Source organism: Dipodomys spectabilis, unplaced genomic scaffold, assembly GCF_019054845.1.
Source record: "Dipodomys spectabilis isolate Male_0828 unplaced genomic scaffold, ASM1905484v1 ptg000024l, whole genome shotgun sequence".
NCBI lineage: Eukaryota > Metazoa > Chordata > Mammalia > Rodentia > Heteromyidae > Dipodomys > Dipodomys spectabilis.
The window spans coordinates 6,220,016-6,234,306 of NW_024870701.1; the positions used below are offsets into that span (position 1 = coordinate 6,220,016).

Consider the following 14,291-nt stretch of genomic DNA (forward strand, 5'->3'; position numbering starts at 1 on the left):
TATAGATTTTTAGGTTTACATGAAAAGTTTATAGTTTTTAATGGCTTTAGTTGAGAGGATATCTTTACCACAGATGCCCACCTACATGTGATGTCATTGTAGAGGCCTAACAAACTCACTCTATGTAGTAATGTAAGTGGTGCCACATATGGATTGGTTTTTTTTTAATCTCTAAGGACTTAATTGCCAAGCTTATTCTACTACAATGTTTTCTTCCATTATTTTGAATTTAAATGGGTAAAAACCCCATGCTTTATTTCTAATACTGATAACACTTTGGGAGACATTTTAAAGAAGAAAGATAAATCTTTTAATTCTTATTAAGAATGTAGGAAATAAATGCTTGATGGTTGGAATAAAATGAAAAGAAAGGCGTGAAATGTTAATATGCTGTCCCTCCTCTTCATGTGCTTCTTCCCATAGGCTCTTTTAAGACAGGACTATGCCATGTATTTCATTTACATGAATTTCATTTCATTTACATGTATTTTTTTTTTTTTTTTTGTCGGTTGTGGGGCTTGAACTCTGGGCTTGGGCACTATCCCTCAGCTCTTCAGCTCAAGGCGAGCACTCTACTACTTGAGCCACAGCACCACTCCCGGTTTTCTAGTGGCTTATTGGAGATAAGAGTCTCTCAGACTTTCCTGCTAGGGCTGGCTTTGAACCATGATCCTCATATCTCAGCCTCCTGAGTAGCTAGAATTACAGGCGTGAGCCACCGGTGCCCAGCTACATGTATTTCATTTTATCATACCTCTATTTTATAGTGTTTCTGTATGTATAGTCTCAATAGCTGTTTTTCAATGACTTTATTACATCATATCTTTAAGATTCCGTTTTCCGTTAAAGCAACATTTCTGATATAAAGCTTATTCCTAGCTTTCCCAGGTATAAAAAATGGTAAAATGAACTGGATAGTAAATCATCCATAAAATATATCTCATGTTGAATTCAGAAGGATTTTTAAAAACAAATGTGTTGATTTGCAAAACAAATTAATTGCAATAAGTATTGAGTGATGACTTTCATTGTACTCCTTTGAAGTTTCAAAGTATAACCCTGTTATACTTATTTCTAGAATATATTGTGAAGATAAGCAGACCTTTTTGCAAGACTGTGAGGATGATGGGGAAACAGCGGCTGGTGGACGTCTTCTTCATCTCATGGAGGTAGGTGTAACTTAAAATCTAAATCCTATTCTATATGAGCCATAACATTTCTCAGCAAAACAGAGCTCCATTTAAATTAGTAAGTTACATGTTATAAGTACATTTGGTTTAATAGTAAAATTTTAAAAATTGTGTGGAAATTTAACCACTGGATATAAGCAGAAAGCAAATGGCTAGTAATAAGTTCTGTGTTTTAAAGACAATTGAACATTGTCTTCTACTTTGGGTAAACTTCTCTTTAGTTTTTTTTTTTCTTTTCTTCTATCTTTATGGAAATTCTGTTAGTTGGATATTAGATTTCTGGAAAGATCCAGAATCAATCCTTTCTCCCTACTTTTCTTCCCTTTTCTCCTTTCTCTTCTCCTTTTTCTTCCCCTCCCTTTATCTCCTTATTTTCCTCCCTTCCTACCTCCCATCTTCTTTCCTCACTCTTTTTCTTCCTTTCTTGTTCAACTCATTGTCTTTACGTTATCAGGCATTCCTTGTCTTCCAAAATTGTTGAATTTTTAATTTTTTTTTGCAACCATATATTTGATTTTTTTTCTTTTTTTGCTAAGTATATAATTTTTAAGAGTTCATTATTAATTTTTCATAGAATTTTATTCTGAGTTTATGAATATGCATTTTCTAAAATTCCTTTGCATATATTAATTAGGATTTCTTTATTCAGATGTCTTCACCATTAAATTTTTCTTGGTCCATTTTAGTTTATTTATCTTATCCTTTCTCTTTCATGCTGCTGGATTTTCTTCATCTGTCTGGTGATCATTGGTTGTCCATTAATTTTAAGAATGGATTATTTTTTTCCCAAGGTAGTTACTGTATTATATGTGGAGCTTTGTTTTTCTAAACTGGGCCTTTCCCTTGACTAGGAACACTAGTTCCTAGGAACTCTAGGTGTGGGTCAGGCCTGTGTACTGGTGAGTTTCACTTTAAGGGCAACATTTAACAAATATTGAACTAATGAAGACCTTACTGATCAGCTCCAGTGACTACTTTGTTTTTGTTTTTGTTGTTTAGTCCAGTGATAAAAAGTCCCTACACTGAGCTATTCTGGTAGAAGTCCCCAAACACTACCTGCATGGTCTTCTTCACTCTACCAGATTGCCCCAAAGTTTGGATTTGAGGATACTGGTTTTTCAAATGGCTTTCTATTCTAATATTTCACCCCTGAATTACTAGTAACTTACTCAATGAATTACTCATCTGTTCTGCCATTAGAGTCAGTGGGAAATTTTATGTGCAATTTTTAATGTGGGTTATTTAATTCTTATTTAAAACTTGTGTTTGTATATGTCTAGCTGTATGTCTAATCGTGCTTCTAAATATAACAGATTTTGAATGTGAAAAATGTCATGGTGGTAGTATCACGCTGGTATGGAGGAATTCTGCTAGGACCAGATCGTTTTAAACATATCAACAACTGTGCCAGAAATATACTAGTGGAGAAGAATTATACAAGTTCACCTGTAAGTGGCTATTGATCTAAAGAGTTTCTTATCACTGTCTGTGAAAATAAGGAGTGAGACCCTGGTCAGAACAACGAGACTGGATAGTCATATATATGGCCTTGGGCAGATCACTTTATCTCTTGAACCTTAATTTCATAGATTCATAGATTTCATATTATAAAGAACTTTTGAAGACAGCTCATTCTTTCTCTTGCCCCTCAAACCGAGCCCCATAGAAATTGTAGCTCATGTTACACTAGACTGGATTTCATTTGTGTGTGTGTGTGTGTGTGTGTGTGTGTGTGTGTGTGTGTGTGTGTGTGTGTGTGCGTGTGTGCGTGTGTGTGTGTGTGCGTGTGTGTGTGTGCGCGTGCGCGTGTGCGTGCGTGCACGCGTGTGCTGAAACTGAGGTTTGAACTTAGATCCTCTGCGTTGTCCCTGTATATGTGTGTGTGTGTGTATGTATGTGTGTGTGTGTGTATGTGTATGTGAGTGCGCCAAAACTGAGGCTTGAACTTAGATCCTCTGCCTTGTCCCTGAGTTTTTTTGCTTAAGGCTAGTTCTACCAGGACACACAGCTCTAACTTCCAGCTTTTTGGTGGTTAATTGGAGAACAGAAATCTGGAGTTATCTGACCAAGCTGGCTTTTAACCATGGACTAGATTTTTTTTTTTAATATGTGTGTGTGTGTGTGTGTGTGTGTGTGTGTGTGTGTGTGTTTTGTATGTCCTGGGGCTTGAACTCAGGGCCTAAGTGCTGTCCTTGAGCTTTTGTACTCAAGGCTAGCACTCTACCACTTGAGCCATATTTCTACTTCTGTCTTTTTTGGTGGTGAATTGGAAAGAAGAGTCTCATGGACTTCAGTGCCCAGGCTGGCTTTGAACTGTGATCCTCAGACCTTAGCCTTCTGAGTAGCTAGGATTACAGGCATGAGCCACCAGTGCAGAGCTTATAACTAGATGTTTTTAAGCAGCTGTACAATACTAAACTTGTCGTTAATGTCAAGGCATCCCTCTCCCTTTGGCATGCTGTCAGTATACTTTGAGCTTTTCTTTTGGTATACTTTGAGCTCATTTTTGCTTACTGTATCCATTTAAACTTTATTACCTTACTTAAGAAACTAGAAATATATTAAATAATGAGATTATTAAAGTATAAAATATAAGCAAAGTATTTTTTCTTAATTATTCTTGATTGTCTTATTGTAATAGACTATAAATGAAAGTGCCCTATAAGACACAAATAATTATACCCTCACCTGTTTGTAGAGACTATGTGATCAGATATCAGGTTCCATCTGTTTGTAAACAGAGAGGTATCACATTGGTTTTTTTCTTTTTCAGGAAGAATCATCTAAGAGTTTGGGCAAGAACAAAAAAGTAAAAAAAGACAAGAAGCGGAGTGAACATTAATACTTGAAACTATATGAAAGGTTAATTTTTCTATAATTACAAACATATTCTACAGTCATCAAGGAATATATGACCCTGGCTGCTCAAGTCAGCCAATTCATCATGGACACCAGCATTATCTTCTTTAGTTTTATCATCTGCCAAAAATACAGAATTTAGAATATATTCATGTGTGTTTTAGGCTTTTTGGGAAGAACTAGTTTGTGCTTAACCATTAATTTATCTAGTTTTAGGAAAGTGACAGTTGCCCAGGCTAGTGTCTGAATTACTGCTTCACTTAAGTACATGTCAAGTGCCTTTGTTAGGTGGGGAAGAAGTGTCTCCAGAGGACTATAAATGCCTGATTTCTTGTCATTGGGATTCTTGTACTGTTAAATGAACATTGCCTTTTCTGCTCTTTATGGCTTATTGGAACAGAAGCTCATTGAAGATTGATCTTGGAGAATTTCTTCCTGTGATTTCAGTTCAAAATGTGACATTTTTCATTTTATAGTCTGAGTAATAAGTGAGAATCCAGAAGTATATATCTATAGTTATGTGTTGAGGTGGCAATTTATCAAACTAATTTGTTAGCTTAAGTATTATGCCTCAATTTCTGTCACAAATTTGTGAATGTGAAATTTCAAGAAGTGATTTTGTGGTCTCTGCCTTTTTGTTGTTTAATTCTTGTAATGCAAAACATTGAATATGGAATGCCAGTAGGCTCCTGCCACCTCTGAACTGTGTTCATGTAATATTCTGGTCTAACAACTTGGTGGTATCTTCTGGTCTTTATAAAGGTATTAAAACCATGCTAGGATTTATACTGTGATTAATGGGGCATTTATAGACCTGAGTAAACATGACAGAACTATACTAGTCTGAGGCAAAAACTGCAATAAATTTGGTACATACTTCTCTGTGTTACAGTCAGCCTTTTTAAATCCATGATTTTTGTGGAGAGAAGGAAGAACAAATATTTTGATTGGAAACAACTCTTCTCATTCTTAGCGGATCTTATGTTTATTTCATCTGCAAGTTGCCTGTAGGCTTTCAGACAACATTGTTTCCTTTCAGATAGGATATAAGACAATTAGAAGTGATCAACCATGGATTTGTGTAGAAGGGAACAGAGATTAGGAGGAGGCTTTGGAGTGGTGCTAGAGCTTGGAGAGCAACAGAATTTAGGCACATCTTTTTCTCTTCTTTCCACTGTTTCATCTTAAAGAGAGCCAACATCTTTACTTGATATTTTGAACAAGAATCTAGTAAACAGCCTAAACTAGGCTGAGTTCTGAGACATAGAAATTTATTTTCAACATTATATAATGAGATGAATTACCAAGTCACAAGATAATGTATATATTTGAGTGCTTACCTCAGTTTCCATGAAGTGCTAAGTATATCTTGTAATAAATTAACAGTTAACACAATGAGAGATGATGTAAACAGTAAGAATTTAATGCTGCAGAAAATGAGTTAATTTTTTTCTACCACATCAAATTGTATTTTTCCTGTTTCTTTCCCTCCCTCCCTCCTTCCCTCCCTCCCTCCCTCCTTCCTTCCCTCCCTCCTTCCTTCCCTCCCTCCCTCCCTTCCTCCCTCCCTCCCTTTCTTCCTTCCTTCCTTCCTTCCTTCCTTCTTTTTTTTTTGGTGCTGGTACTGGGGCTTGAACTCAGGGCCTCCACTCCCATTTTATGGCTCAAGACTAGTGCTCTGCCACTTGAATTGTACCTCCACTTCTGGACCTTTGCTGGTTAATTGGAGACAAAGAGTCTCTTGGATTTGTCCAGGCTGGCTTCAGATCTTGATCTTAAGATCTCAGCTTTCTGAATAGCTAAGATTATAAGTCTCTTTCTTGTTGTTTTATCCAACATTTACTTGAGTCTCTACAGAAGACACTTTTTTATACTATGAATGATTTTATTTCCCTTTTAAAAAAATCTTAATTTTTGCTTCTTTTTACAAGATTACTAACTATATTTTACTGAATAAAAAACCCTAGTCTACTTTACTAAAAGTAAGTCAGCTGGTAAAAGGAGAGATTCACAATCCTCTATTTCTAATCTCTGAGTTATTTTACACACTACTATTAATGAAAACTAACTGTCATTAGTTAGTTAAAATTTCTATTATATAGAGGATTTTCCAATTCTTCAAAAAATAATTTTATAACCAAATCTATCCTATGCTGTATTTTATATTATATTCTGTTAGTAAAAATATTTTCCACGCCTCATATATGAAAGCAGATAGCTTTTTTAAGTGTAAATGGCAACAGCAACAGAAGATGTAGGCTCTGGGGGGTATACATCATGAAGCAGCCTAGCTGTAGAGAATTCTGTCAGACTGACCACAGCAGGAAAGAAGATAAAGCAGATATTGTTTGTAGGGCCAATGAACTTTATTGGGAAATTGTGTAATCATCTCTAATTTCCATTTTAGAGAGAACCATTATAAACATTTGGTATGGACATTTATTATTTTTTCTTATGCATGATTTTGTATATATGGCTATTTTCCCACAAAAATATAAAACTGTATATAGTGTTTGTATCCTACATATTTCATATAGAAGTATATTGTTAACATTTTCCCATGTCAATAAATATTCTTCTATGGCTCAATCTCTTACGGCTATGTTGTATTTTTGTCTTTTTGGATGCACTATAGTGTTACTAGTTTTCCATTTTCTTTTTCCCAGTTTTTAAGATTTTCTTCCATCTGTCACTTTGATAAATAAATGTGAAAAATTCATTGGATACCTTTTTTTTTTTTTTTGTATTTTTTGGTGCCAGTCCTGGGGCTTGAACTCTGGGCCTGGGTACTGTCATCACTTTAGCCACAGCTCCATGTCTAGCTGTTTTTGATGGCTAATTAAAGATAAGGGTCTCCTGGACTTTGTTTCACAGTCTGGCTTCAAACCACTGTCCTCAGATCTCAGCCTCCTGAGTAGCTAAGATTACTGGAGTGAGCTACTGGCGTCCAGGGGACACCTATTTTTATATGTAGCTCAACTGGTTCCCTTAGAAAAAACAGGAAATGGGATTCCTTGGGTAGAGGTTTGTACATTCTAATAGCTCTTCATAGGTTTAGTTGAATTGCTCACTAAAGTTTTGTGCATTTTATACCCAGTGTTGTATGAGAATATACTTAGTATTCTGATAAAAAAATGTGATAAAATAGACTATGTGATAGATAAAACTCACAGTTCCCAGCTTTAAAAATTAATCTTTGTTTTAAAAAATAATTGTAGTTTCACAAGAAGTTGAAAAATAGTAAAGCAGTCCCTATATACCCATAAGTCAGCTTCTAGTAGTAACATTTTACAAAGCTATTACATTTTCCAAACCAGAAAATGTATTCCTAGTTGTTTTGTGAGCTACATGATTTGCAAATATGTTCTCAGCCTGTAGCTTGTCTTTTCATTGTATCGGTATCATTTGTAGAGTAGTTACTGTGTAAACAAAAAAAAATGTGTGTACTTACAATTGCACTTGAGTAGGAGAGACCAGTTTGCAAAAGGAGCCAGGATGACTACAAAAATAGCATGAAAACCTAATCACAGGGTTTTGTTATATGTAAAGTATCTATTAAGCTAGAAGATTAAAAATAATACATAAATGCATATAAACAGGCACCTTCTAATAACTTAGTCATTATTAGTTTCAGTAATTTGTTTTCAAAATCTTGATGGCTATGTATAGGATATACAGCTGGAAGTCATGTGCAAGATGGTACTTAACAGTTTAAAAATGTTTTATAATACACATTGCAGTTCAGTATCTATGGCTCATATCTATATTCCTGCCTACTTGGGAGTCTGAAATGTTAATGATTATGCTTCTGACTATCCAAGGCAGACAACTTTGAAAGACTTATCTCCATTGACCAGAAAAAGACTGGAAGTGGAGATGTGGCTCAAATGGTAAAGCACCGTGAGTGGGGAAGGGGTACTGAGTGATAGTATGAGGCCTTGAGTTCAGACCTTAGTACTGGCACCAAAAAAATAAGTAGACATCAATCACATTGATAAACCTGATGATGATGGTGTGTGTGTGTGTGTGTGTGTGTGTGTGTTTGGCGATCCACACAGCTTGCATATGCTATGCCAGCACTTTGCCTCTGAGCCACAGCCCAGTCATTAATGATTTTTAACACCGCCCCCCCCTGCCAAAATAAAACCAGCTACCAAGTCTGAACATGTGCAGCACTCCAACCTTCACTCTTCTTTGCTTCATTTATTCAGTAACAAAAGGCTCTAGGAAAGGTTTGGAAAAAGTCAAATAGTGATTGTTTTATATACTTTCTTAAAATCCAGCCTGCAAAAACAGAGACTTTAGAACATACAATGTGAAGTGGGAAGGAAAGAAAAGCTGATAAACATTTTGCTGACTTTGTAGTGTAAGATAAGGTACACAAGTGAACAAGATGACTGCAAGCACTGTAGATAAGATTGTAAAGGAACTCTGGTCCACATAAAAATAGGTATTTGTTCTATGTATGGTAATCTGTAGGTATTTTCACATCGGCAGATACCTTATGTCCTTTGGTTGTGGGGAGTTGCCTTTAAGGCAGTAGTCTTCTGGATAGATATCATTCTGGTAAAAGGATAATAATGAATTTGATTTTTCCAGTTCTGGGGCTTGAACTCGGCCTGGTTGTAGTCCCTGAGCTTCTTTTGCTCAAGGCTAGTGCTCTACCCTTTGAGCCCAGCACCACTCATGGCTTTTTCTGAGTAGTTTATTGGAGATAAGAGTCTCATGGACTTTCTTGCCTGGGCTGGATTCAAACTGTGATCCTCAGATTTTAGCCAGCTTAATAGCTAGGATTACAGGTGTGAACCACAAGTGCCCAGCATAATTATGAATCTTATTAGACCACATTTAATCCTGTTTTACCTTAAGTGAAAATAATGATGCTAAGTGAAATGAACTCCAAGATATGGAAACAAGAGGTTTTTGTTTATTGTTGTGGTGTTTTTTTTTTTTGGGGGGGGGGGGTCTGGTCATGGGGCCTGCACTCTGGGCCTGGGTGCTGTCCCTCAGCTCTTCAGCTCAAGGCTAGAGCTCTACCACTTGAGCCAAAGTGCCACTTCTGGCTTTTTTTCTTTTCTTTTCTTTTCTTTTTTTATTGTGAGAATATGGTACACAGCCAGCTTTTTTTTTTTTTTTTCCTTTTTGCTTATGTGGTGCTGAGGAATCGAACCCAGGGCCTCATGCATGCAAGGCAAGAGCTCTACCACTGAGCCACCTTCCCAGCCCATATTGTTGTGGTTTTTTAAAGTACTATGTGAAGTTACTTCTTTCTTTTTTCTTTAGTTTTTTTTTTTTTGTTGTTGTTTTTTGTTTTGTTTTTGGTCGGTCGTGGGCCTTGAACTCTGGGCCTGGGTGTTGTCCCTCAGCTTTTCAGCTCAAGGCTAGCACTCTACCACTTGAGTTACAGCGCCACTTCCTTTCTTTAGTTTTTTTAAAAATTATTTTTTCAGTCAGAGAATGTGATGTTAGGAAAACGAACCCTCAAATATGTATTTTAATGTTTTTGTTTCTTTCATGCATGTGTTTCTAACGCATTTATAAGGTTATTTCTTTGTTGCTTTGTATGTCGCTCCCCCACAGTGTAACCCCCGCTTTCACTATATTTGATGTCAGTATAACATGTGGAGGAGATGGGGACAAACAAGTCGTTTAAGGATTTAGGTGGACCCGTTGCAACAATGAGAAGTACAAAATGTCATGTCAAAAACGAGCTTTACAATGTCGGTGTGTGTGGGGGGGGAGATTGGGTGGGGGGGAGGGGGGAGGCTGGGAAGGGAGGTGAAGGGTAAACAAAGGAGGAGGCTGCAATGCTTGGTAAGAAATGTATGCATTATCCTGCCCATGTAATTGTAACCCCTCTGTACAGTATGTTCTCAAATAAAATAAAAAAAAAAAGTAATATGCAAAAAAGTGCCAACTTAGAATGAAGAAATGTTACTTGTCTTGCTTGTTTCCAGGGTTTAATAAAACAAGGAAATAAAAAAAAAATTATTTTTTCCTGTGGTTTGTCCTCTGCTATTACTGTATTTGATTTTGGTATCCTGAGTATTCTATATATGTTTATTTGAATTAGGGAAGGGAAGGGGAACAACAAAATGGTGAGACAAATGACAAAGGCCAAACCAATGCAACAGTGATCCTCACAAGACAATATGTTGGAAATGAACTGTACAACCTGGGAGGGGGGCAAGAGGGGGAATAATGAGGGAAAGGGTAACAGGCTTGACAAGAAATGTACTCACTACCTTCCATATGTAACTGTAACCCCTCTGTACATCACCTTGACAATAAATTTTTTTTAAAAAAACAGTTAAATACTAAGCTCAAAATTTCAGTTTAGGTATTCTGAATTTATTGAACTTTACTCACAGATGTCAAGTCCTTTTCAAAATTGTATGACTGATCCTTCCATTCCTTGCCATATTTGATGCACCTCTAAGTTATTCTTTTCCTTCCTTCCTTCCTTCCTTCCTTGCTTCCTTCCTTCCTTCCTTCCTTCCTTCCTTCCTTCCTTCCTTCCTTCCTCTCTCTCTCTCTCTCTCTCTTTCTTTTTTTCTCTCTCTTTCTCTCTTTCTTTGGTGCCTATCTTGGGGCTTGAACTCAGGGCCTGGGTGCTGTCCCTGAGCTTAAGGCTAGTGCTCTATCACTTGTACTATAGCTGTACTTTCAGCTTTTGGGTGGTTAAAAGGAGTTAAGAGTCTCGTGGACTTTCCTCTCAGGTTTGAATCATAATCCTCAGATCACACCCTCCTGCGTAGTTGGAGTAACAGTCATGTACCACTGGTCCTGGTTCTCCTAAAGCTCACTGCAGTTCAATCTACCTGACCTGTTGTTGATGTTGAATACTAATATCTTTCTCCTGACTTTGAAATAGATTTGAACTCAACAAAGCAGTTAGACCCGGAAGCTAAGGTCCAGTGTGTATGAGACACTGCCACATGGACTTTGATTTGGGTATACTACAGTGCTTCCACAGAAGATTCCCGGCTTTTCATTCTCAGCAATATGGGCCCACAAATTTAGGTTAAATTGTTTTATTTTCTTTTGAGTTCCAGGTGTTTCAGTTTTCCCTTTACCCTTTTATGGCTTTCCACCCACAAGAACAGGACACAGAGCTCTTTTAACACATAAGTTTTTGACAGATAGACATGCGGAAGACCACCTTCTATCCTCAAATTCCATTTCATTGTCACTATCTATCTATCTATCTATCTATCTATCTATCTATCTATCTATCTATCTATCTATCTGTCTGTCTGTCTGTCTGTCTGTCTGTCTGTCTGTCTGTCTGTCTGTCTGTTTGTCTGTCTGTCTGTCTACCTGCCTATCCTCCATTCAGATCAGTCTTGACCAGTATTTTCCAGATTCAAATGGATATGTATTTCTACTTTGTACCCCAACTTAGATCTTCAAGAATATCCTCCTTAGAACAGCTTACACTAAGCAAAAAGAAAGAAGAGTGGAAGAAATAGTTGGGTTGTCAAAGCTCATAGAACTCTCAAACACTATAGACCATGATAATGACAATTTCCCTTGTACAGGTTAACAAGTGTTTGTGACTTTAAGTATCATAATCTCATAATACTGTGAAATTTGTGAGATTTATGTAATCAATCTCAATAAAAAAAAATTTTTTAAAAAAGAAACCAGCCTGGGAAGATAAATCTAAGAGATTCTTATCTTCAGTTAACCAGCAGAAAGCTGTAAGTGAAGGCCTGACTTAAGATTGCTTGCCTTGATTATAGCCATTTTTTAAAAATAAGTTTTTTATTGTGAAAATACTGTACAGAGGGGTTACAGTTACATGAGCAAAGTAATGAGTACATTTCTTATCAAGTAGTGTTGCCTCTTCCTTTGTTTTTCCTCTAACACCCCTTCCCTCCCATCTCCACAACTATACTCCCCCAACACTCCTCCTGCCAAATAGTAAAGTTCGTTTTTTGACATAGCGTTTTGTATATCTCATCTCATTGTTGCAATGGGTCACCCTGTATCCCTATTTAAAATTTTTGTTTTTTCCCTTCCGCTCCCCAAATTATACCAACTTCAAATACAGTGAAAACAGGGGTTATACTGTGGGAGAGGGACATACAAAGCAACAAAAAAAAATCATGTGGTACCTTATAAATATGTTAGAAACAATAGCAAGAAAGAAAACACCACTTGTGTCCTTATCTTGGGGTTCATTTCCTTAGCATCATCTTATCTGACCGTTTCTGCTTGTCTCAGATATATACTAGTTATTGCAAATAAGGGAAACCATGGGACCTATGTTTCTTTGGGCCTGGATTACTTCAGTTAATATAATTTTTTCCAAGTCTTTCCATTTCCTAACAAATGGGGCAATGTCATTCTTTCTCATGGAGGCATAGAATTCCATTGTGTACATATACCACATTTTTTTGATCCATTCATCTACTGAGGGGCATCTGGATTGGTTCCATATCTTAGCAATGGTGAATAATGCTGCAATAAACATAGTTGTGCTTGTAGTTTTAGTATGGCCTTGTTTGTGGTCATTTGGGTAAATGCCCAAAAGTGGGATTGCTGGATCATAGGGGAGCTCTATGTGGAGTCTTTTGAGGAGCCTCCATACTGCTTTCCAAAGTGGTTGAACAAGTTTACACTCCCACCAACAATGCAGTAGGGTTCCCTTCTGTCCACATCCCCTCCAAAAAAAAATTGCTTGCCTTGAATGATAAAGGTAAAGGGATGACACCCAGGTTCTGAGTTCAAGCCCCAGTACTAGCAAAAAAAAAAAATAGCCTCCCCAGCAACAATTTTATTCCCATTAATCATTATCCATTCATTGTTAACTTGAATCCAAACCTTCTTCCTAAAGTAACTCTCTGGTTAAGTCACTGGGCTAGCCTACATTGCTTGTAGGAAGATGAGTTGTTGTAGGAGTTCTGCTTTTGTTTATGTACAAGGGGAGGGTATCTGACTGAATATATATTGAGAAATGAAAACATAAGTTCTAGAAGAAATAGAATATTTGCACAGACGCTCCCAATTTGGCAGGTCTTACATTTATGCCAAGGTTGGCCTGGACTATAATTTTCCTGTTGATGCTTCTCAGATAGCTGGGATGCAGGCACAAATTATGATGCCCAGTTTTTATTGACTGAGTTCCGGTCTTGTGAATATTTTGCCCAGGCTGACTTGCAACTGTGGTCATCCCCATCTCAGCCTCCTGAAAGCTGAGGCTTATAGGCATGAGGGAGCTACCATGACTGGCTAAAACAAAAGGCTGAAGTCATTGTAGACCACATCTTTGAATTTTTTGCCAAGCCCATTTTCTTTTCCTCCCTCTTTTCTTCCCACCCCCTCTCCCCGCCACACTTTTCTCTCTTTTCTTCTTGTTGTGCATGGCGCTTGAACTCAGGGCGTAGGCACTGACCCTGAGCTTTTTTTGCTAAAGGCTAGTGCTCTACCATTTAGAGCCACAGCACCACTTCTGGCTTTTTGGTGGTTAATGCGAGCCTCATAGAGACTTTCCTGCCTGGGCTGGCTTTGAACCTCAATCCTCAGGTATCAGGCTCCTGAGTAGCTAGGATTATAGGTGTAAGCCACTGTCACGCATCTTTATGCCCATTTTCTTTCTTTCTTTTTTTTGGGGGGGGTCCGGTCGTGGGGCTCAAACTCTGGGCCTAGGCGCTGTCCCTCAGCTCTTCAGCTCAAGGCTAGTGCTCTACCACTTGAGCCACAGCAACACTTCCGGCTTTTTTCTTTTTGCTTATGTGGTGCTGGGGAATCGAACCCAGGGCCTCATGCATGCAAGGCAAGCGCTCTACCGCTGAGCCACCTTCCCAGCCCATTCATGCCCATTTTCTTAATGAAGTGTTTTATTTAACCATTCTAATCTTCTACTATTTCTTGGAAAGTGATGAGAAATAATGTTTAATTTATTGTGGCTTGCAAGAGCAGTGAATTGTGTGAAGAGTTGTGGGAAGGAGTCCGCAAAGTTCCTCTAGGTTACTCTCAGGTCTTAGACAGGGGATGGGATACGGTGGTGAAATCTCAGCTTGCCAGGTGGTTTACCAGTCTTTCTCTTGGGAAACTTTGAATACTTTTCTGAATGTGTATCATACTTAAAGAAAAAACAAAACAAAACCAAATGGGACAACATATAGTCTTTGCTCTCCAGTAACTTAGATTCTGTCAGGAGAGATAAGTAAGTTTCCCTTCTATTATCCTTCCTGTCTTTGTAGAGATTCATGCTCCCACTTTCCTTGTACCTGA

General features: G+C 37.6%; 1 protein-coding gene across 3 annotated transcripts in view; it reads left to right on the plus strand.

Moving 5' to 3' along the window:
* Impact (impact RWD domain protein) overlaps positions 1-4,655 on the plus strand; it is a 30,832-nt gene extending 26,177 nt beyond the window's left edge. For all 3 annotated transcript variants that reach the window (XM_042675245.1, XM_042675246.1, XM_042675247.1), the window contains 3 exons: positions 1,079-1,169; positions 2,504-2,638; positions 3,964-4,655. In XM_042675245.1, coding sequence (XP_042531179.1) covers positions 1,079-1,169; positions 2,504-2,638; positions 3,964-4,032 — 295 coding nt within the window. In that variant the 3' untranslated portion in view covers positions 4,033-4,655. The remainder of the gene's footprint in view (positions 1-1,078; positions 1,170-2,503; positions 2,639-3,963) is intronic.
* The last annotated feature ends 9,636 nt before the right edge of the window (positions 4,656-14,291 follow it).